The sequence below is a fragment of the Protomyctophum parallelum genome (genome assembly GCF_964188405.1).
Source record: "Protomyctophum parallelum genome assembly, chromosome: 14".
NCBI lineage: Eukaryota > Metazoa > Chordata > Actinopteri > Myctophiformes > Myctophidae > Protomyctophum > Protomyctophum parallelum.
In genome coordinates, this window is record NC_139709.1 from 13,503,705 (window position 1) to 13,529,313 (window position 25,609).

At 41.7% G+C, this 25,609-nt stretch overlaps 1 protein-coding gene and 2 long non-coding RNA genes across 3 annotated transcripts in view; all 3 read right to left on the reverse strand.

Moving 5' to 3' along the window:
• The window catches only part of LOC310870904, a 122,635-nt gene that overhangs the window by 53,655 nt on the left and 43,371 nt on the right, over positions 1 to 25,609 (reverse strand). The gene's annotated exons all lie outside the window — the stretch shown is intronic.
• LOC310870271 (DET1- and DDB1-associated protein 1-like) lies at positions 347 to 7,947 on the reverse strand. Its single transcript, XM_083781430.1, has 5 exons — positions 7,605 to 7,947; positions 6,432 to 6,512; positions 6,197 to 6,248; positions 5,137 to 5,198; positions 347 to 4,867 (listed from the first exon to the last, which is right to left on the reverse strand). Exons 1-5 carry the CDS (start codon positions 7,611 to 7,613, stop codon positions 4,763 to 4,765), a joined length of 309 nt encoding a protein of 102 aa, XP_083637556.1. The 5' UTR covers positions 7,614 to 7,947; the 3' UTR covers positions 347 to 4,762.
• On the reverse strand, positions 8,707 to 9,947 carry LOC310870560. Its single transcript, XR_014570246.1, has 2 exons — positions 9,805 to 9,947; positions 8,707 to 9,165 (listed from the first exon to the last, which is right to left on the reverse strand). It is a non-coding gene; the product is annotated as an uncharacterized lncRNA (long non-coding RNA).

The following is a 25,609-nucleotide window of genomic DNA, read 5'->3' on the forward strand; positions in this document are numbered from 1 at the left end:
GGATCCATTAGTGGAATTCTAGCAAAATCATCCTCACTGGAAATATTTCAGGACTTTCCAAAAATGTTTGATCTTGAAGAAGAGGGCCTTAGAAATCTGAGCTCTGCATGAAAACATATCTTACTGGATCCCCAATAATAAGAATGATTTATATGGTAGCTTTATAAGCATGCACGCCTGTCACTGTCGGCACCATTAAGTGCATGGCTGCATTCAATCAAGAAGTAAAATGTTCCACCCATGAAAAGTTGATATAATATAATTATAATTGATATAAAACATTTGCTGCATGCTTTCATGTTAAACGCAGGTAAGGGCACATTAGGACACCGTACACACTCACTGATTTACCGTAGCTCAATTTATTGAGAATAAGGATCCAAAGAGATTAAAATGCAATGAAACATAAAAACACATCTGTGAGAGGATCATTTCCATTCTAAGTAAATTAAAGAGAACTTTATGTTTATCACAAGTTACACATGAAAGTCATGAAACTTAAAATGAAAAACATCTGAAATCGATAATGACCACCATGACATCCACAACGATGAACCAAAGCAGATCTGTCCCTGGCTTAAAAATGAAGTTGAAATATATTTGTCCAGGCTTATTGAAGCAATGTGAACATTTCATGTTAAACATACTTTAGACAGATATAATGATTGGACATGGCAAAACATTATAGTTGATAGTTTTGTAGGTAGGTATTGTATGAAGGAAAGGTGAAAATAATATTTAAAATAGTGAAAATAATATTTTCACTATTTTAACCCATTCTGGGCGCATTTTCATCATTTTTCAAAAATAGCAGACGTAGCGCGCCACTCGGTGGCCCGCTATGAGCTTGTCGATCTGCTATTTTTCAATAGCTAAAGTATAACAATGCTTAGTTAAAACACCAAAAGGGGTTCCCGTCCAGAATGGGTTAAAAGAATAAAAAAGGAACCGTTTTAGACATACAAGGTTTCCACCCGACAGCAGTAATATGTATGATTAGGATTTGATCTGTAGGGGAGCAGGACGACATTTTAATAATATGTATGATTAGGATTTGATCTGTAGGGGAGCAGGACGACATTTTAATAATATGTATGATTAGGATTTGATCTGTAGGGGAGCAGGACGACATTTTAATAATATGTATGATTAGGATTTGATCTGTAGGGGAGCAGGACGACATTTTAATAATATGTATGATTAGGATTTGATCTGTAGGGGAGCAGGACGACATTTTAATAATATGTATGATTAGGATTTGATCTGTAGGGGAGCAGGACGACATTTTAATAATATGTATGATTAGGATTTGATCTGTAGGGGAGCAGGACGACATTTTAATAATATGTATGATTAGGATTTGATCTGTAGGGGAGCAGGACGACATTTTAATAATATGTATGATTAGGATTTGATTTGTAGGGGAGCAGGACGACATTTTAATAATATGTATGATTAGGATTTGATTTGTAGGGGAGCAGGACGACATTTTAATAATATGTATGATTAGGATTTGATTTGTAGGGGAGCAGGACGACATTTTCCTAACCATTTCGTAACGCTTTCTTCTTTGTACGACAAACACGTGTTGAGATCTGCCATTTGACGTTGTGGTTAACATATACCGTATTCAACAATTTAAGTCATACATGTATGGCTGTCATACTGTGTAACTTCACTGGTATCTTTTTTTTTACTACAAAAACCATTACATATTTTGTTTTTTAACTAGCTCTAAAAAGCCTATTTTTAGCCAGTGTTTGCACCAGACACTCGTGCCAAAATGACACAGGCAATGGAAGTGAATATTTATATATTCTTCTGACAACTTGTTACGTTCCACCTCAGGCGCTAGAACCATACAGCATTCCTTTTTGGTGTACAGTACTATGTAGACAAAATATGTATGTAATGACAAAATGATGGAGAGGTGCCACCAAAGCCTACTAAATGTTACACAGTGGGAACTTTAAATTGTGATATAATTAATCAAACATATCAGTTCACCTTTCCAAACTAAATCATGTACTGTATTAAAGGTCTGACCAACAAAATAATAATTCATGAACAGAGGAGGGGGGGGATATTAGAAGCGAGGCATGTAATTCCCTCCCAAAACCATGAACAAATCAAACCCCTGTCTATATACTGACTGAAACTGTACTCAGCGTTGGCTCTGATCCCATTTTGGGCGGGAACCCCTTTTGGTGTTTTAAGCATTGTTATACTTTAGCCATTGACAAATAGCAGATAAACAAGCTCATAGCCGCGCCACGAGCTTGTAGGTCTGCTATTTTTGAAAAATCGTGAAAATGTATTCTTTCTGAGCCAACATTTTTAACTCAAATCTTTGCTTCTGGCGGGGGTCCCTGGAACAACATATTTTGAGATTGGGGTCGGCGGCCAATTACATATAATCTTGGGGGTCCTTGACATGAAAATATTTGAGAACGACTGACATATAAACATGGGGTTTATCAGAAAACTCAGTATTTAGACATGTGTAGAATCGTTCCCAGGTCAAAATGGGTTAAACCAACATCAGATTAAGAGAGCCTTTAAAACAAAGTATGGCTGTCTCGGAGGATGTCCTTGATGCATCATTACCTGATAAAAGGGGCCAGAACAAGCAAACCTTTACACACTGTACAAATATACAAACTTTGGAAAGTTATTGTGAATACAATTCACCAACTTCACAAGTAGCAGCAGAAAGAGAGGGACTCCGTTTTCTTTTTTTTCCTTCATGTTCCATCGCCAGCCATCCTATCCAATCCAATAAACACAATTGCTTGTCCTCATTAAAACATCATTCCTTATCTGGATGACTAATTCAACCAAAATTTGAAGGGCACACTTATGACAAGTTTGCACAATTGAACTACATGTCCACTAACCTCGCCTCACCAGGCTTTCCACCTCGGAGGAAAGCCTGGTCTCTGTTCCAAAGGTGCCGCGTGAACCGGTCTGGAGCGGATGATATCGTTACGTCATGTTGTAGTATTGTTTTGTAGTCAGGCAGGAACAATCAAACGGAACTTCCCTTTCCCCCTCAAACCGGAAGAATAACAATAAAAGCTCTCGTAGCTTTTGAGAAATCGGTTTGAGGGAAAAGTACGTTCCGGACTACAAAACAATACTACAACATGACGTAGCGATATCATCCGCTCCCGACCGGTTCATGAACCCGAAACGGAACGGTGCCCAGGCTACATGTCCACCAAATAGGTTCCTGTACAGCTACAGTACTACTGTCACCACCAGTCAGTCTCACCAGTCTAGTGAGCATTCTCCACAGCAATCAACATCAGATGTGACACAGCCTTGCACTTCAGAGGGGAGATGCAAGCACTGCAGAACTGATGCAACGCAAAGCATTCAACATCATGCTTTAAAATATTGCTACAAAAGGTCATACAAAAACTATTTTGCATCATCTTGGAAAGTCTGTATTGGCCTAAATCAATGTGTCCTAAGTTTAGGAGAAGGAGACGCTAGATCCACACAAATTTAAGATCATATACAATTCTTCACCCGTTATCACACACCGTAAACCAATGGAGCACTCTATGTGGTCAGAAAACACTCCCTTTCACTTTTTAAGGCAAGAACTCAGCGATCACTCAACTGAAGGGAGAGAAAACATAACATTTCCTTTGGGACGTTAAGTCTTATAGCACAAACACAGTCCACAACAATAACCTGAGTTCCTAATTACATCAATGGAGTTGTCATCTTGGGTATTTTCCATTCCACAACTTCATGCTGGGTGATCTAAGAAGGGTTAAGCGCAATGAAAAAGCACGTCATCACATTTCAAAACCAAAACACTCCTAATTGGAGAGAGTAAACCACAATAAGGTGGCATGCAACTTAATTACATGGACTTTAACATAAAACATGCATATCTTGAGTGGGTGGTTGTATGAATTAATATATCTGTAGACCGCTCAACAGCAGAGCACTAAATGTACTGAATGCACATGAACCAAAAAACAAACAAAAAAACATGTTTGAGCACAGATCAATGTAAACCAGATAAGAGGAATGAAAAGGTAGGCATTTTTCGTTGTCTGTTCACTACCTACGCCAAGTTACATTACAAGTACAGATGCTTAAGCAGATGTGTGTGGTCAGGGTTTGCTGCATCAGGAAAGGCAGGACCTCTCTACTGAAAAGTGAATGTGCACAAAAAGTATGGCCTACAGATTAAAAGTGAGAAATGACTGCATAAGGAAGAAATTATAATTGTGACATTTAAAACCATTTATAAACTATATATATATTTTAGTTTAACGGGGTCACCCAGGGGTTTGTACTGAGCCCCCTGCTTCTTTTCCCACTGCACCAAATCTGCTCATGTTGCAAGCTTGTAGTTATGATATTATTTTGCCAAATTCTTGCATATTTCTGCTGAATGTTCACCTATTATGACATGCCCAGGTTCCTGTAGTTAATGCCCAATTTATACTTAATTGTACAACGGTGTTGCTCACCGAAGACCATGTAACCGAGTATACTAGATAAATTAGGCTTAAGATAATGAGCATGTCTTCTTTACTGAATTCATTGTTGAGTCATACCGGCACTGCTGCGGCAGGGTTCTACACCGCCTGCATTTACAGTATCTTTCCTCCCGTCAAGGCTTCTGCTTTGCAAACATATATATTTTGCATCTGCGTTTGAGTTAAGGAGTGTGCGTGACTGTTGCCTGTGTATGCGCATGTCAAGTGTGTTAGTCCGTCTTTGTTGGATGAGTGCTCTACGAGTCCTCATTCAGCTCCCGACTGTCAGTCCTCGCAATCTTTCGTGGAGGTGCCGCGTTCTCTCCCTCAGCCTGCTCCTGTTCTCGCTTTTTGGCTGCATTCTGGGGGGTACAAGACAAAAAAAAACAGAACAATGTTCCAATTTGTAAAAAAGCAGTGGTTGTCATCTGTACAATCAAACACAATGCAACAGGCCTCGTGTCCAACTTGCCTTACAATATGGCATTACTTCAATTATGTAAACTAACTTTTTGAAAGCGATACTAAACCACCTTTGAATAAAGCTCAGTTCTTCCAGTCCCCCCCGCCGGCCCCCCTAATCTAAGATTTGTGTGTATGACAAGACATCCAATGAGAAGAAGTCCTTTACCTTCTTATCCCACTGCTGATGAAGATAACGCAATAAGATGTTTGTCTTCTCTGTGACTATAACTGAGGAGAAACACAAAAACACAATCAGATTACAATTTGGCATTTAGCGGACGCTCTTATCTAGAGCGACTTACAATCAGTCAATCACATATCATTTACTTACGAAAAGGGCAGACAAAGAGTGAAGGCTACATCGTATTGCCCTATGGAGCGTCGCAGTCGGCAGCCCCGCCCCCTTTCATGATGACGACAGGCCCAGGAAATAATTCCCCATCCATTTTCCCCATAGACATTTCAAAAAGTATTTATTTGAAGATCTGTAAGGCACGAACAAAGCCAACTCGGATCATGACAAATCATGACAACAAACTATTTTCTGGGGGGGCGGAACACATAATTAGAAAGAAGGAAAAAAAAGGAAAAAAAATGTTTTGTTTAATTAGTCCATCAGTCATTCCGGGTGACCGATGGACTTTGTCTGGTGCTGGGAGTCTGGTGCAACGCACAGGTCCTGGCTGTACTCCTGGTGAGAGCAGGAGTGGACCTGGTGAGACGTAGGAGGGGCCCCCGGACAGGAGTCAATGCACAGAGCCTAACCTGGCCCACACATGCCAGAATTGTGCCTCCCGGTCCCAGCATAGTAGTTCCGGAGTGGTTCCAACGGATTGTGTGGCCCTGGTCTTTCCCTAGTGGGTCTGATCGAGGGTAGCTACTGGGACGTAAGTCGGGACTTGATCACCCCGGCTGGGTCACCCGAGTGAGGGGTATGTTCGCGAGACCCGAAACCCAGATGACCTTGGGATACATCACTGAGGATACGTCCCAGGTGCATCCATGCGATGTATTTTCGTTCCGGTCTTGGAATTATTTAATGGGCGAGTACAAACGGAGCATTTATCACATTTATGCCGCACATAATCTTCCAGGAGCGGGTGCAGGCGATCTATGGCCTACTGTATGTGGAATAATGTGCCAACTGTATGTAACAACGTTTTCTTGCTTCACCAAGCTGATGTAGCTCACCTGCCTTTTAACATCCTCAACCTTGACACACTTACTCTGTTCTGAGGGATAATCCCGAGTTGGAAGATACACTGATGGCCGGCGGTTCTACATAAATAAATGAAACAAAAGAACATTAACTTTTTGAGGCATTCGTCAAAAAAAGTCTCACTTCTCTGGATAGAAATGTCATTTTACATGCATTTTCTTTATTAAATTGCCTGGGATTATTCCAAGCACAGTCCCCCCCCCCCATCAAGGTTGTAACCTTTGAAACACAAGCACACTTACTGAAGCTTTACACACAGAGTCTGCGTGGAATCTGCTGAAGTTGCTTTTGTTGTAGACAGGTAGCCCTTTCAAGAAATCTGCCTGGAAATGACAAGGAATGTAAACAACTGCTGTCCACTATACTTGATCACGTACGCTAAGGCTAAATGATAAATAAATGTGTAATTAAAGGGAGCTAAATGACAGTACGAGTCAAGACAATGCAAATCCTCTCTCCCACTACATTGCACATAACATAGACCAACATTTGGAGTTTTGGACTTATCTATCGATTCTGCCATAGATTGACAATGTCAGTGTCACGGGGCAACCCGTGCCCTATATACAAAGACACAAACTGCTTTCTATAACATGCAAAGACTATTCCATTATTGTGTGGTGGAATGAAAATGATCACTGATTGGTTAGTTGTCTTTCCTGCACTGCTGGTGGCATTTCCCTTGATGAGGAAGTGGCCAAGTGCTATGCAGGAGAGGGGTGCTTTGAGTAATTGTCATTGAGTTTTCATTCTGATTTATACTTTTAATTGTAACACATTATTGAGAATGTTTAGGTTACTGTTTATTCAAGGTGGTTGATGGAAGTATTTATATTGGTGAAGTATGTGAGAAGAAATGTGCTAATTGAGTCTGTGCCCAGTGGTAGGATCCACTCCTATTTAAAGGAGGCTGCAGGGACAGGCTAGTGAGTTAGAAGTGGGCAATGACACAGGTAACATCCCTGAGGGAGAGCTACAGGGCCTTATCCAGTTGGGTTTTGTTTGTAGTGTTCATTTCATTTCTCAGTATTATTGTTATTTTCCTGGTTTCACACTGTTGAATCTGTACTGGACTTTGGTGGAGGAGTTTTAGGGGAAAATAAAGACCCTTAAACTGCATTACTGACTGTTCTTGGAGCCTTGGCTGTTCGGGCAACTTCAGTCAGAATCGATAGATACATCTAACGAGAGTCCAAATGTTGGGCTACACACATAACAATAAGTGATTATCCCACTTTGAGAACGGACACACGGCTTTAATAAATGTAAACAAACCAGTACAGTTTACCACCTCGCTCCTCCGACGACATATACTGCTTACTACACAAACGTATCGACGATAGTAGAAACTCAAAAACATATTGTATAGTACAAAAATAAATAAATAAAATACAATCTAGCAAATTATACATTACCTTGTCCATATTTTATATCCAAGTCTTGGTGGAGCTCCTTTGGTCAAGAAATGAGACCTGAAAGTCTTGAAAAGGAACAGTCGCTAACGGCTTGCAGCTGCTAGCTAAACGCTGTCGTCAAAAACAAAAAGCGTTGTTTACCAATTCCGATTCTTGCGTTTTGTAACAATAAATGGCCCGGATATTTGTTTGATGTTTATCACATTATTATGTCACCCACAAACACTTTCGTCGCAGTTAGATAAATCGTCCCAAGACCCAATTAGTTGCAACAAATGCTCAAGGTTGGTTTCTTTCCTCTCTCTCTCTCGCTGCCTTGATGCTCTTCCACACATCTACTCCATTTTTGTTGTTCGTCTCTGTGGGCGGTCACCTTCAGCTGATCCAACGACACCATTGGTTGGTGACATGGTAAACACGCAGAGAAAGTCTGCTCATTGGTTAGCCTCGGTCCCAGGCTGAGAGGGCCGAGGCTCATTGGCTGGTGAGCAAGTAAATACACCAGAGACTCTATGGCATGGAAACATCTCCCTACTTTCTATGCCTACTTCTACAATGACAGCATCCTAACCACTGTCTCACTCACTGACCTAGAAACATTATGTACAGCAGCATTTTTACAGTGCAATGCAATCCCAATTCAATTCTTTATTTTAGATTGAGACTCATTGATTCTTTCTTTTTGAGATGTACCTATTCGGCATACTGTGAAATAAAAATTAAATCGATCAGACCCCAGGAGTGCTGTGTACAGACTGAAGTGAATGTGTGTATCTCCCCTTTATTACTATTTTACCATACAAAATACCACAGCATATGGTGCTGAAACATACATTGGTGAAATTGAGGCACTGTCCTTGTCATCATTCAATGTTGAGACTTTTGCTACAGACCGTATAATATGACATAATGGTCATTAAACACTTTGAAGTTGAAAATGTGATAAAGCTCCATGACCACGACATTGTCTGTTTTACTCAAACATGACAGACTTCTTATTCTAACTTTGGAAAATATATTTTTATCACAAACTGATTAACAGATTAAAGCAAGTACCAATTTTCCCTCCAAATGAAACAAAAAACAGCTGAGACACAAGGGCAACTTTGCAAGGATATTTTACTTGACATACAGTATCATACAATATAGATCAAATGCCACTGAAATTATAACAAGTTGTTGTCAGGTTGGTCAACACCTCCACAACCAGTAGTTTTCATTGCCAAGTCAGAACAACGTCTTTGGACCTTCCCATTTGGGCACTTTTCAGTGCGAGAGGGATTTTCTTCCCTTCAACATGCGTCGCAGGATGACCTCGATGCCTTCCTTGGTACTGAGTCTTTTGAGCCAGCCATGGGTCCTGATCCGTTTTATGTTCTTGGGCTGGTACTCTGAGCCTCGCTTTTTCGTCCGGACCTGTTGGTAGTGCCAAGGAAGAGGCTGCTGGAATACCCCCCCGGGTGCTGCACATCTGGAAGAAGGTTCTGCAGCAGCTCTGGAGAGGACCCAGCTGCTGAGAAGTCTATGGTGCGAGGAAGCACTGCTGTTTGGTGTAGCAATGCTGTTGAGAGAGCATAATATGCACTATAAATGACTCTGCTTAATAGTCTGTATGTAAAACGTTCTAGGTTTTGAGAACAGGCAGCATTGAAAGAGAATGTTGCATTTACAGTCTCACTCACTCACTCGCACACACACACACACACACACACACACACACACACACACACACACACACACACACACACACACACACACACACACACACACACACACACACACACACACACACACACACACACTTCAATTTCTTTATTTGAGTCCACATTTATAAAATACATGATCAAGGGCACATATTTTTCAGTTGCTTTTGATATCCCACACACTTGTCTTTTAACATCATGTGTCTCAGTCTATGGTCTCAGTGCTTGAATCCAAACAAGCCCAAACACACACACACACACACACACACACACACACACACACACACACACACACACACACACACACACACACCCAGCATCATGTGATAAGCTTGTGTACATCGCTGTAGAATCAGATGAGTCTCTTTTGGGGTTAGGGAGAGAGGTTGACAGTGAGCAGAGCACCAAAACTCAGCTATGCTAAACTTAGCATAGCATCTTAGCCACATACATTGCTGACCTTTCTAACTAACAGGCGATTTGATTGATATAGTTACCTGCTTAAAGATGTCACTCGTCCACGTAACTGAAGCAGAGAATATCTTATAACGTTCATTTTGGACTTGATTTATTAAAAGAAAAAAAGTGTATGTACAAAAAAATATCACAACATGAAAGCATAGCATGAAAGTCACAGTCAGGCTCTTCTTCTTTTGGTTTATTGGCAGCTCGCAACCAACGTAAAGGCGCATACCGCCACCTACTGTACAAGAGTGTATCATGTCATTTCCCCCAGCGATTATATAGTAAGAGAGAGAGAGTGGCGATACGAGTATTGGATCGGTGCATCCCTACTTAAAAGCCATGAGTTAAAAACACTAGAGGTGTAAATAAACTAAGCTTTCAAATGCAGTCTCTGTTCTGAGATGAGAGATTCAGCACCATGGACAGTGTCATGGACAGAGCAGAATTGTGTTCACTGAGGATTTCACAGAACTTTATTTTTCAGTTCATCATTACAGCAAGGTCTGTTCCATGTTGAAAAGCTCATTCCAGTTGAACTTTTTTTTTAACATACTATGCAACAATATGAATAAGTCAGACCACAGAGTCTACTGATGACTTTAAAACACATCAACCTGGATCAAATAGCACACGGCAACACAGGTCTCACAATGCTTTGCGATGCAATGTATTGTGAGCTTGTAGATCGGTTATTTTCAAAAGATTTTTAGACATTTCTACATATGAAAACATGTGAAACGGGACATGCATAATGACTACTTCCTACTTTAAGTACATTTTGAATTCCTGAATTTTACAGTATTTCTACATTGCAGTACTTTTACCTAAGTAATAATGTGAGCACTTTTTCCACCACTCTTTTTACTTTTCAGCTTTAGCCTACCCAGTTGAGTGCTACCCACAGAGGAGCGTGGAGGATGGAGCAGTGCCTTGCTAAATGTGCCCCGATCCTTCTGTGCCTATTGAGAATAGAGGAAAACTAGAAAAAGTGCCCTTCTGGGCACAGGTCTCCACCAGGTTATCCACAGATCCGTGCAGTTAGAGGTAAAAACACTTTTGGGCCAGTTATAGCGCCACCTTGAGGCTGAGTTGAAATTGTTCATGTGGCATTTTGTCCTGGGCCTAGTGGGAATGTGGGTGCACAATTTCACGGAAATCACGCAATGTGTTCATGATTTGCAGCATTTTGTTTGAAACTGAGCACTCCTGTGAACTTTGGAAGCCAATCTTAACCAATCAGGATGGAGTCTGAGAAATCTGAAAGACCGGTTTGGTTGAATGGCTCTAGAGAGACTGTGTACCAATTTGCGTGATGTTTGGACAAAATCTGTAGGTGTACTGTGCAAAAACTTGTTTTGCACAAAGCGGCCTCCTGGTGGCGCTATAACAGGCCGTTCTGGAAAGTTTGGGGCAGAGGTTCATCGTTGGCATCCAGGGAGTGTGTGTACCAATTTGCGTGATGTTTGGACAAAATCTGTAGGTGTACTGTGCAAAAACTTGTTTTGCACAAAGCGGCCTCCTGGTGGCGCTATAACAGGCCGTTCTGGAAAGTTTGGGGCAGAGATTCATCGTTGGCATCCAGGGAGTGTGTGTGCAAAATTTGCCATCGACCGGGTTAACGGTGGCCGAGATTAGCTACTAACGGACACACGGACGGACGGACGGACACACAAACGGACGGACGGAGTGCAAAACATACTCTCCCCACATGCCTTCGGCCTGGTGGAGACAAATATGTTCCATGTAAGAGAGTGGGAGAGGCGATTGTGCACAGATATGAACAGGAGTGCATTGAGATGTTTAACTTGCCCTTTAGAGTGGCTTGGACACAACAAAAACAAAAACCACTGTGGTACTAGCTATACTCTCTGCACATTTGTGATGACGGCTATGGCCGTTTAAAGCCCAAGGAGTGTTTGTTGTGCAAAACCAATGCTTGGAATGGATTCAGAATCATTTAATCCCCCTAGTTTGGCCATAGACCCCCTAGTTTGGCCATATAGCCACTTGCCCAAGGCTATGGCAATTTTTAGTTTGTGTGTTTTTCGTGAAAAACGAATGCTTGGAATGGATTTAGAATAATTTAGAACATTTTGCCTGTTGTATGGTACCCCAACTTTCAGCAGCTGTCAAAAATTCCCCTAGGGTGGTTGAGTAGAAACCAATGTGGGATATGTTAGTAGACACCTTTACAAACACATTGGTGAAGAAAATTCTTGGTACGAAATGAATTCCCAGATTTTATTAATATCCCCTGACTATTAGCTTATGTGCTACTTGTGTTTAAGCCTTGAACATCAGACTCTCGACCCTGCACTTAAAGCAGTATTGAATGAATAGGACAGAACGTGTATTTTATTCCCTTTTTTCTCTCAGGTAATATTTTCATGATATAAAAATAAAACACATTTCAGACATGAAAATACCTTGTAGATGTGTTTATTGTATAGCAGTCGACATTTCTACCACATTAAGAACATGGTTTATGTACAGTATGCACCTGAAATGATCAATGCTATTTTCTAAGTCAGACTGGGAAAACTTAAATGCCTAATTTGACATATGAATATTATGAATACAGTTCAAGACCTGCAGTAGAATAGTATGTTGCATTGTATTTTGTATAGCATGTATATTTTGTGAACATTCTACGTACGTGTATGTACCATTATTAATCACATTATATTTCACCTTTTCATTCATATTGTGTCACATTTCCTGACTAAATTGACTACTGACAGCATTGCAAAGAAATACTGTACAGTGGGAGCTGTGACTTGGTTGGTGAAACACCAAATACCGAAAGGGATATTGCTGTTGTTAGTTTGGACTCTATCCTGTGACCAATCCGGTGCTGGTTAAACCACAGGTCAACCGCCACCACGATAGGTTCCAGGGTCACTGAATCACTAAGCCACTCCACCACGGCAAGGTCACAGCAAAAGGAGTGGAAGTGGCCCTTAAAAGGGCCGGGGGGGGGGGGGGGGGGGGTACAGGGTCTTGAGCTCTCACAGTGACATGAGGGAAAAGTAGTTTGCCACAGCAGACAACCGTTCCTCCATGATCTCCTCCTTCTCCTCCAGAAGGGCCTGCCATTCATCCTCATTGATCCTCAACTGCTCCTCACTGCACTCTGACAGAGTCTCCTCCACCTTACTGAGAGAAAAGAAGTCCTCCACATGAGACTCCCATTCCTCCATCCTCTCCTCAAACTCTTCCACAATGGCCTGCCACTCATCCTCCTTGATCCTCCATCTCTCCTCCCTGCACTCCTCCGTCTCCGCCAGGTCTGAGTGGTCGACCACAGCATTGAACCTACCAGAGTAATAACTTCGTGTCACCGCCATCATAATGGATTGGATAGGTCTTCTCCTGCTAAGGTTCTGAGCTGTACTGTCTCCAAACGAAAGAAGTGATATGTAACAGCAGTGTACAGACAGGCTTTATGCTGTTGGTTGACCGTTGCCCATTGGCTGATGCCTAGCAACGGTTTGTGCACAGAACGCTCTGACGTCACCCATATCAACAAACAGCTGCAGGTGGATCACTTGAGATATCAACACTAGGTTTGTGTATTTGTGTTGTCATGGCGACATCTCCACACGACCAAAGGACAGTACGTGCCAGGTAAATAATCATGGTGACGTCAATATTTTTCTTTTGCCTTATGTTTTTAAACGTTGCTAGCTTGCAGTTGCAAGCTAACCGTTAGCTTCCAAGCTAACTCTGCTTTTTACATTTTGTTTATGAGTGCGTTAACGTCCACATTGCTTTGTTTATTATGGTAATGAGGAATTTATATATATTTCAGACATTATGTCATAGCCTACTAGTTATATTGTGATTTGGGTAGGTGCCTTTCACGATGTGTTTTCCACAGTAATGGATGTTTAGCATTTCAGTCAGCAGAGATTTGTTTATAGTAGGCTACTACTTATTCAGAGCTGCCATGTCTCACCCTTTGAGTGTGACAGTCACGCAATTTAACCCTTTACCACGCACCACGCCACACGTGCCATTTCACACGCATTATAATGATAAATAACAATTTTCTCTGCGGCTCCGCCGCGTAATAACGCACGAACGGTAAAATAGCCGATCTGCATGCAGCGCTGATATATGCAGGAGGGACCAAATCGTCAGCAGGGTCCCTGACTGTGTGACGCATGGAAATGAGCCATGCGGAGTTTAACATCGCTTCGAAATATTTTTCATGGAAGACAATATAGCCCCCACAAGTTACAACAAGTGAGTAAGTGACCTGTGACTATCTCTCTTCTATACTGGTGTGTGGCGTCTCTTGCGTGATATGAGGAAGTGGAACGGTGCCATAGCCCATGCACATTATAGGGACAAAGTCGTGTGTGTGTGTGTGTGTGTGTGTGTGTGTGTGTGTGTGAAGTGAAGTGAAGGGGGAGGGGCCGCATCGCGACTTGTATCTGTTCATAGAGAGAGAGAGCCCACAGATGTGTTTGAACTAAGAAAATGTAAAAATAAGGAATTTTCCCACATTCCAGTTTTCTGACATATTCCCCAATTTCCACTGAGATTATGGGGTGAATGAATGTGGCCAGACCCATCTTCTCTTTCTGTCATAGTGACATTGTCCTGACTCCTGCATCAGATCATGTCCAAATCAGGTTCTCCAATCTCCAGTAGCCTATTCAGTTTTTTGAAGATTTTTTGAGTGGTGCAACCACTCCCTTACGGAGCTATGTGTGTGGCTGACTGGGTCTGAGCACTATGTGTGTGGCTTGCTGGCTGGCTGGGTCTGAGCACTATGTGTGTGGCGTGCTGGCTGGCTGGGTCTGAGCACTATGTGTGTGGCTGGCTGGCTGGCTGGGTCTGAGTACTATGTGTGTGGCTTGCTGGCTGGCTGGCTGGGTCTGAGGAGCATAGATAGATAGATAGATAGATAGATAGATATCTTTTTCATTTCTACTTTAAGCATGAGGAGGCTGTCAGTGCAGGGAGAGCAGCTGGCATGGAGGTGAAGACATCAGTGTTGAGGTTAAATATCAACGTTAAAACGGGCCAAATCGACATTAAAAAAAGCAAAAAAAAATCGCCGCCGCCCTTCGGACGGCGTCGAACACATTAAGACACTATAGAGTCTCACTCTTGACATTTTCTGAAATATGGCAGCCCTGACTTATTGATGAGCATATTTTGTTGCTTTAGGGCTTGTGAGCGAAAAACATTATTTTTCCTCAAATCAGCTTGAATAGACCTGTGCCAACAAATAGGCGAATTAGCTGCTAAACATTCTTGTCCTATGGTGTGCATTAGATAACGATCATATAAAGTAATGTAAATCATAAATGTCAGTGCTATTTTGTATATAATATAATCAACTGCATGGACAAACAACAGCCATGTCCAGGTAATCACAAGTGCTTGTCATGCCTTGATGTATTATGGGTTAGATAGCCAAGGAAATAGACCAGTAAAAGCCAGTAATCTTTCAGAGTTCCCAAACATTTTGCCAGCTCCAGTCTGTGTCTTGCAGAATGTTTGTGGGAGTTACTGATTTTGACTTTGGGCCAGGTGTAACTGTCATACCACAATATTACGTGTGCCGTAAATGAGAAAATATAAGTGTCTCCACTTTACCTGTATTCACATTCACCATGCATATTATGTACAAATAAATATATTTATAAATTATTAATATTAACTACCGGCAAATTGATTGATACTGTATTGACAAGTTTGGCAAGTCAATTCAAGAAAAGCTAACGTGTGGCAAGGACTCCTGATTGCATCAACATCAATGGCCATTCAGACATAGGCTATAAAGGTACTTAAAAGTACAACAGTCATGCTGCTTCATCATGTAAACATATTCAACTACAATTCTCTACGACACATGCAACAATTTGATGGTGGCCAAACCATCTTGTAAATAACACAACAAACAATGTGTGGAACTAAAATTAACATCTCAATATTAAATGTACTTAAAAGCCATGAGTTAAAAACACTAGAGGTGTAAATAAACTAAGCTTTCAAATGCAGTCTCTGTTCTGAGATGAGAGATTCAGCACCATGGACAGTGTCATGGACAGAGCAGAATTGTGTTCACTGAGGATTTCACAGAACTTTATTTTTCAGTTCATCATTACAGCAAGGTCTGTTCCATGTTGAAAAGCTCATTCCAGTTGAACTTTTTTTTTAACATACTATGCAACAATATGAATAAGTCAGACCACAGAGTCTACTGATGACTTTAAAACACATCAATCTGGATCAAATAGCACACGGCAACACAGGTCTTATAGTTTTGCAGGTAGTCCTCTCAGGGCATTTTCAGAGCCAGAGGTGTGTGCATAGTTTAGAGATCAAAGTCAAAGTCATACGATTTGTCACACACCTAAGTGAAATTTGTTCCCCGCATTTGACCCATCTCTTGGAGCGGTGAGCTGCAGCCAAGCTGGGGAATGATTTGATTAGTTGATTTAACCCCCCAATCCAACCCTTTGATGCTGAATGCCAAGCAGGGAGGCGTTGGCTCCCATTTCTGCAGTCTTTGGTATGAGCCAGCCGGGGCTTGCACCCCGACCTCCCAGTTTCAGGGCACACACTCTAGCCACAAGGCCACTATCTGGTCAAAGACAGAAATGGATTCATAAAAAGTAAAATCATGATTATCCGAAGTAGGGAAGACAGACATTCAGTCTTTCCTGACTTCCATCTGGCTGGCACTGCCCTTAGTGTGTGCAGTGAGATCACTTATTTGGGCCATATTATCTCTGATGGTCTTTCAAATGACAAGGACGTCTATAGACAGCGACGCAAGCTGTATGCCCAAGCGAACATGCTGTGTCACAAATTTAGCATGTGCTCGGTAGACCTACCTGTGAAGATATCGCTCTTTAGATCCGTCTGTACACTGCTGTATACTGCACACCTTTGGTGCCGCTACAGAGAAAGCAGCATCAGACGACTCACAGTGGCCTATAATGACTGTATGAGGCTGCTGCTGAGAGTGCCAAGAAGCTCCAGTGCTAGCAGATGTTTGTTAGTGTCCGGGTACCTACTGTACCTGCTCTGCTGTGCTATATACTGTACGTAACCTTATGTACAGGTCCATGTGTAGGGCATCTGAGTCAATACATGACATCATCGCTGTAATAACGGACCCTATACACGCAGTTAGTTTCTCATCTATATTATGTGCATTTTATTTAATTGTTTTATTATCTTTATTTTTATTTTATATTTCCTGTTATATTGTATTGTTTGTGATATGGATCTCCCTGGGTCTGAAATAAAGATTGATTGATTGAACTCGGAAACTTGCAAGTTCCCATCCAGCCACTCTACCGGCCACTCTGTCCCTGAGCCACTGCTGCCCCGGCACCATTTGTGTCTACACTGTCTGTGTCCCAGAGGGAGAATAATATTGTATTTTTACTCCACTACATTTATTTGAAAGCTTTAGTTACTAGTTACTTTGTTGATTATGATTGATTGATTATTATTACACAACATACATTACCCACTTCAGCCCTACAGTAGATACATTTTGACCATTTGAAAATAGCCGATCTATAAACTCACAATGCTTTGCGATGCAATGTATTGTGAGCTTGTAGATCGGTTATTTTCAAAAGATTTTTAGACATTTCTACATATGAAAACATGTGAAACGGGACATGCATAATGACTACTTCCTACTTTAAGTACATTTTGAATTCCTGAATTTGACAGTATTTCTACATTGCAGTACTTTTACCTAAGTAATAATGTGAGCACTTTTTCCACCACTCTTTTTACTTTTCAGCTTCACCCAGTTGAGTGCTACCCACAGAGGAGCGTGGAGGATGGAGCAGTGCCTTGCTCAGGGACACCTTGAACCATATTGGACCATCGGCTTCCCAGGCGGGCTCTCGAACCATTCAGCTATGGCCGCCGAATGTGCTTCGAGGAATGACCAACAGACCCAGGTCAGTGAAGGGTCCTGGACATCACTATATGCTTCAATGTGAGGCTCGAAGTACTCAACCCAGTACTTTAGTCAAAGTATAGATAGGCCTACTCCTGTTGAAACATTAAACTATATGAATGTTGCGCAGTCAAATTTGAAGTAGGTGCTTTTAAAATGCTATTATTGTTTTTATTTTTTTCTCCATCAAACATAAGAATAGTCTATTCTTTTATTGTTTGTTTTTAAATGTCTTGATGAATTGAATACACAGGACCTTGATGGGAACAAGCCCTGGGGGATTATTTGGGTTATCCTTTTAGCAATAAAGTATTCAATCAATCAATCAAAACAAGTCACACCAGGGGCCACATATCAGGGATCACAGAGCAGGACTTGCGTATTGATCTAAAGGTTAAATCACCAGTTCTAGCACTGCATGTTCTAAGACAATGGTAACGGTTTCATCAGCTTCTTATCCGAGTTCATCACACGTTTTACCATTAACTATGTGTCGTGTGAATTACTCAGGGGGCTTCAGACCTGTGCAACTCAGAGCTGTAGTATGCAGGGCAGGAATTTCAAGGAGGCCACGAAGGCCATGGCTGTCGTTGCCCCTCAGTTTGACCTTGTGCCCATCCATCAAACAGAATGGCATGCCCTGAGGTCACAGTATCCATACTGCCCCAGTTGACTGCACCACTTTCTCCTCTATGTAGGCACCAGTGTCTCTTTCTTGTCAATATGTATTTCTTGTCAATTCTTATACCCATCTTTAAACCAATCAAGTAACTGTGATTGGTGCAGGGCTGAGCATGGATCAGACTGTAAATACATATATTTTCCTTAACCCTTAAATTATTTAAATTATATCAATAGGCCTTGACTAAAATCTAGTTGTATTTTTGAATGGCCTTTCTGCCCTGGCATTTGGCCTTTGTGCCCTAAAAAGAAAAAAAATGATGAAATTCCAAGCTCGGCTGTAATGTGTACAGTATACGACGCATATTCTCCAATTCTCAGTTGGCCCAAACGCGGTCCAGGGGTCTGCCATGAATATAAAAAATCACACACACAAAAAAATACACACATATGGGGCACTATATATTATTGTTTAACACTTCAAATGGCCATAACACCGCTCAGGGCTGGATTTGAAGGCTAGCTGTCAAGCGGCCTGAAAAGAGACCAACTCTTTACATTGTAACAAAGCCCAGATTATGCAATATACTTAAAAGAGGTGAATATATATTAACCGCTGTATAATGGGGAAATGGTGATTTTGGCCTCGAAAGTTTGTGGGAGGTACCTGTTTTACAAAAAAATGGCAAAGATCCAAAATGCATGCTTCCGATCTATACCCCAAATTGTAATCATATTGGGGGGCCTCTGAACAACGAAGAACCGAAGGCCATTTCACTTTCACTGAAGAGCACCACAAATGCTAGAAAAGGAACTGTTTGTTGCAGAAATTTGATTTGATAATTTGATACAGGGTAAACGTCATCAAGTCTTGATACTCCTTACATCCTGCCTTCAAAATCTGTGGGGCCGATGTCTTACAAAAACAATAGTTAAATTAAATTGATGCTAATATAAGTGCACCTCCAAAAGCACTTTCACTTCACATGTAATATACTGTAATAGGGGGCACCACAAACATGAAAAATGAGTCTATAGAAAGAGGGGTCAACCAATATTGTGGATTTTATTACACCACCTAGCTCTGGTCCATAGCCCTAATGCCCTTTGCTGCCGTTGCATTAAGGCTCTGGTCCATAGCCCTAATGCCCTTTGCTGCCGTTGCATTAAGGCTCTGGTCCATAGCCCTAATGCCCTTTGCTGCCGTTGCATTAAGGCTCTGGTCCATAGCCCTAATGCCCTTTGCTGCCGTTGCATTAAGGCTCTGGTCCATAGCCCTAATGCCCTTTGCTGCCGTTGCATTAAGGCTCTGGTCCATAGCCCTAATGCCCTTTGCTGCCGTTGCATTAAGGCTCTGGTCCATAGCCCTAATGCCCTTTGCTGCCGTTGCATTAAGGCTCTGCCACTCTTTGCTTCTAGCCCTCGCATGAAATGCAGACCAGCCTCTCCTCTGTAGCGGAAATATTAAAAAAGTTTTACCTACTCACCAATACAAAGGCGGCTTGTTTAATTAGAAAGCCTACGTTCCTTAGTGGACGCACTCTGAGCCCCCCACCACACGTATAACATGCACTTTTTGGCCGGAAAGGGATTGTTTTTCCACCAGAAGCGCCCTCTACCGATATTACCAAGAGAAAAGTCTCATATACAAGATTTTCCATACAATTCGGATCCCAGGAATTCATCAAAAAATAATTATTATAAAGATTCGAGCACATCTTGACTATTTCTAAATCTACCTTTTTACTCTAATTGTCATTGGTGGTTTGAGGGCCATCTATAATCCTATAATTTCTATGAGGTGTCAGTACAGCAGGTTTCCCCATGCAGGCGACTGAAGAAAAGGGTAAACATGCAGGTGGGTCACCAATTTAATCCAGATTCAGGGAAGAGAACACATTTATCAGCTTATACACTTTATAGTATTCCATTTCTGCTCCCCCCATCACTTCCGATTTCACTTTTTTATCCTGTATGATATCTATAACAACCAATAGATGACGAAAATGTTAGCCGTAAAGGAGCATTCAGTGATTTGGGTGATTTGGAGAAAACAAACCCGGTCCGCCCCGGTAACAATACACACGCACATGCTCTACAGTGGGGGGACGTGCCACAGGCCAACAGCATGCACACCAAGGCCTGCCTTGGTGTGCATCGATCATGATTGGAGGAAGAATGTGCCCTCCAAGGCCCGCCCCAAAGTTATTAGTGCAGCCAGCAGCCTGCAAAAACTAGAGTTCTCAACAGGCCCGGAAATTAAGGCCCGGCCCTACCTGGGCCCTCATCAAACCCTGTACATTCAAAACACTGCCACCCTTAGACCTCCATATATGGAGCTGACCAGCCTGACCTGACATTGTCAGACACAATGTCAGGTCAGGTCAGGCTCATCAAACCCTGTATACTCAAGACACGCTCCATATTTATGGCCAGTGCACGCGACCTCGCCCATTAGGGTGAGGTCGCTTCTCGTCCTCAGGCGTCTAACTGGTTGTTGTTGTTGTTGTTGTTATTATTAATAATGTTATTGCTGTTAAATCAAGCAATTAGGACATCGGAGGAGCAATTTGAACTTTTATTTTGTTGACAAACTGCACAGCAATCTGATACTGAGACTTTGTGTGCGAGGCATTGAGTCACAAAAAAGCATATGATTAAATAAAGAACAAAAGGCGAGTGTGCCCAGGCGGTGGCGTAACCGTCTGGGCACCCGACTGGTAATCCAGTCGCAGTGTGCCGCGGGTTCGACTCCCGAGCCCGACAAGGCTTTTACTGCATGTCTTCCCCATCTCTCTCCCGTTTCCTATCAGCCTACTTACTGTCTGTCCCTTCAAAAAACCAATAAAAGGTGTAAGCCGCAAAAAAAAAAAAAAAGGCGAGTGTGCTATGTGTAATATGATGTCATATTTTGTAGCCTATCTCAAACATGTTAGCCTAGTTGTTTCAGGGACATGTGGTATTTTGGCCATTGCTATGGTTGGCCACTAGAGGGTAATATAAACCTATACATGATGGACCAGAGAGATTCCTTTGCAGGAAAGGCCTGCTGCCTGTTATAAGCGTTTGATTCCCTCTGTGGGAAGGAGTAGTGTACTGTGATCATATTCCTTTATACATTGTGGACATACATTGATTTACATTTTACATTTGTATTCCACATTCTATGACAGGCTACTTTTGCAAGGGGCTTGCACTTATATAGTTGTGTATATTCGTGTCTCTAATTGTTTTGATGAATTGAAAATGGTGGGCCCTATAGAGCACCGAAGTCCTGACGTAACTCGCTCATCCCGACGATTCCCCATGTTCGCGGAAGTAATTTCTCTATGGAGAATAACATGGACCACAACTATAAGCGTTGTGGTCCAAAAATAAACAAGCTGTCTCAGCGTTATTGTTAGGGAGGTGTCTCTGTATCGTTTGCAACAGTCAGTCACTCATATATGATACAGTCTGCTTCTAGCGAAAATGTAACTAATTCAGCAGCAGTAACATTAGCGTTTTCTCTCAGTCAGTTGATTCTTCATATCCATATGAGTGAAGCGGCCGGGGTGACATGTTTATTTTTCACACAGTTGTTATATGAGGCGATCTAAAATCGCCTCAATGGGGATTTCAATGCAACTAAACAAATACATGAACCTGGGGACTGACGCCCTCTACTGAAAGTGACGTCAGACTTCGGTGCTCTATTGTAAACAAGTGTAATGCTTTATGGTGTCATCCACTCACAGTTAACAGTTGTTGTATTGAGTTGTGCTTGAAATGTACTGTAATTCTGCAAACTGATAAATCAATCAATTAATCAAGAGGTGAAATCATGAGATGTATATGAGTCACTTAGACTTTTATCTAACTAATAGTGTGTCCTCAAAATTTGAGGATATAATTTGAGGACAAACTAGAAAAAGTGCCCTTCTGGGCACAGGTCTCCACCAGGATAGGAATGTAGGTTTTTCCTTGGCCTCTAGGGAGTTGGCATACAAAGTTATCCACAGATCCGTGCAGTTAGAGGTAAAAACACTTTTCGGCCAGTTATAGAGGCACCTTGAGGCTGAGTTGAAATTGTTCATGTGGCATTTCGTCCTCGGCCTAGTGGGAATGTGGGTGCACAATTTCACGGAAATCACGCGATGTGTTCATGATTTGCAGCATTTTGTTTGAAACTGAGCACTCCTGTGAACTTTGGAAGCCAATCTTAACCAATCAGGATGGAGTCTGAGAAATCTGAAAGACCGGTTTTGTTGAATGGCTCTAGAGAGACTGTGTACCAATTTGCGTGATGTTTGGACAAAATCTGTAGGTGTACTGTGCAAAAACTTGTTTTGCACAAAGCGGCCTCCTGGTGGCGCTATAACAGGCCGTTCTGGAAAGTTTGGGGCAGAGGTTCATCGTTGGCATCCAGGGAGTGTGTGTGCAAAATTTGGCATCGACCGGGTTAATCCACTAATTATTTAATTTACAATATTTTATATGTTATTTGGATAACCCTAAGGATCATTAAAAAAAACCTTGAACGATTACTATTGCAATTTATTTTGGGTCACACCCCTTTTTAGCTTAGATTGACTGGCCTATCTTTGCCTCTCTCTCTCCTCTTCCTGAAGCATTGATGAGATCAATTGCCCTCAGTGTCATCACCTGTGACGACCAGGTGAACTAGGTTGGCTAACAAGCTACAGACACTATATAAACTCTGGGCTGTGTCTGACCACCTTTCTGTCTTTCTTGAGCTTGAGTTGATGTGGCAGGTTCTCTGTCAGGTCCAGTGGATGGTGTAATTAGTTTCTAGAGCGGTGCTGCTCAAAGTGGGGGGTTGTTGGACTTCCAAAAAATAGCAGATATACAAGATCATAGTGCGTTATGTGACGTGCTATGATGGCGTAGATCTGCTATTAGCAGATATACAAGATCATAGTGCGTTATGTGACTTGCTATGATGGCGTAGATCTGCTATTAGTAGATATACAAGATCATAGTGCGTTATGTGACGTGCTATGATGGCGTGGATCTGCTATTAGCAGATATACAAGATCATAGTGCGTTATGTGACGTGCTATGATGGCGTTTGTATTGTGCTACTAAAATGGCTGATCTGCAAGCTCACAATGTGTCGCATTACTTGGACACAAAAATGAACACAAATCTTCTGTCATGGGGGTCCCTGGTACATATTTTCAGCTACGGGTCTGTGGCCACAATCTGGGGATCACTTTTCTAGAAGGGAAGGAAAAACACACACTGGCAAGCCCTTCTGAATACATTTAAATAGTGTATTCACTATTCACAGGTCAGGTGTGATTTCCATATCTCATGTTCCTCCAAACACAACTGATGTTTAATTATGCAGGGCTGATCTGCTCACACTGCCAGGTTGGACACACCTGGCCACAATCATCTGCAATCAAGCCAGCCCTATTTAAACTTTTGTTGAGTTGTAAATGACAAAACGTATTAATTAAATGCCCCGCACTCGATTTTTGGATCCAGCGCATCATTTTCTTTTGAGTTTAACTATATGTTCAAAACAAATCAATATAGGCTACGTGGCTACTCCAACAGCCGGACAGTCCGCGTCATTATATCTTCCTATACAGGAGTAGGCTTTTGACAGCAGATGGAGGAGACCTCATAACAATAACTTAAACAAATATGCCTATTAGGCTACCCGTGTATTTGGCAAGCCCGACAGTTTATTATAAAGGTATATATATATTGGTAGAGAATTTAATTGACAGAATTGATTCACATATTTATGGTCGACTCAAAGTGACTTTCCGTCGTTGCCGAGGAACACCCCCCCCCCCCCCCCCCCCCCCCCCATGTCGAAATGGGGGTATGTCGAAATGCCGGCATGTAACCGGGGTTGTAGATAGGCTGTTTTTGTGCAACATCACTCTTTCGCAAAAACTGTCTTTATGCACATCCAATATGCTCTTCACTACATTATCCAGCACGATTATGCCACCAAACACAGATTAGAATGAATCCATGTGCATCTTTAACTTGCAAAACTCTCCAATTAAGTTAGACAACGCCATGTCATCACCATGTTTATTGAAATTATAGCTGTCATACATTTACACCGATTGCTCCATCACCTCTCTTATGCTGTGTCCATATTGACTGGCTGAATGGCTGATGTTGAACTGCACTGTGGCAGAACAGCCTATCTACAACCCCAAAGGTTACATGCCCATCCAATATGCTCTTCACTACATTATCCAGCACGATTATGCCACCAAACACAGATTAGAATGAATCCATGTGCATCTTTAACTTGCAAAACTCTCCAATTAAGTTAGACAACACTATCTTAATGGAATGTACATCCAATATAACCTGACTCCGCCAGATGGCCTCGACGAACTGTATCTTAGTCTCGATCTTTCCGTATCTTTTGTCATCAGTTTCCTCATTTAGAATGAAAGAAAACGAGTAGTGTCGAAATATGAGATGCACAGTTCTGTTTATGGTTTGTGTACAGACCGTATGGGGGTCCTGTAGTAGATTATCATGCTGGGGCCCTTTACTTTAGAATCATTATGATAGACTGGCTGATCATGCTGATTATGTGCTTTTGCCACTTTATTATTTTTATATGTAACAATAAATAACACATATGAGGGCCACTATCATTTCAATTTCCAGGTTGAATGCCTCTCACTTGGCCCTATTTTCTACAGTGCCACCCTGATCTTTGAGACCCATGCATGGGCTTGGCTCCAGAATGCCCATTCAGGAATCACCAAAGCTATAGTTTCATATCCTCTTTCTCTACTAACATTACATTATTCAGCAGAAGGTCTTTGCAGGGAAATTCTCAATAATAATGAATGAAGGACTATAGCCTACAAAGTCTGAAAAGGTGGGTCTTTAAAAGTTTTTTAAGAAGGTCATATTTCTACTGTACTCTATATGGCATTGTAGGGTATTGCAAGGCAAGGCAAGGCAGGGTTTTTTTGTAGACAAGTCTACTGAAGATGAATGAATATACACGTTTTTCTATATCCTGCTGAATTACCTGCATGCTAAATGTTTGAGTTGATAGTAGGCTGACATGGTGACATTGAGTCCATGCATGACTAGGTGTTTAAAATTACCAATTGGAGTTGGGTGCTGACTATTAATCTGTCTTCCTTGGCTCCACCAACTATTATTTCATTTCAGTTTTGTCTTTGTTTAATTGAAGAAAGGTATGGCACATCCGGGTTGGTTTTCTGTGGTACCATACAATATAGAACTGATACCTAATATGGCGATGT

Coding starts and splice junctions, on each gene's coding strand:
- LOC310870271 (XM_083781430.1), bottom strand. Junction 5,199..6,196: donor GGATTATCCCTCAGAACAGA/GTAAGTGTGTCA, acceptor GTTTCTCCTCAG/TTATAGTCACAGAGAAGACA. Junction 4,868..5,136: donor ATCAGCAGTGGGATAAGAAG/GTAAAGGACTTC, acceptor TGTACCCCCCAG/AATGCAGCCAAAAAGCGAGA.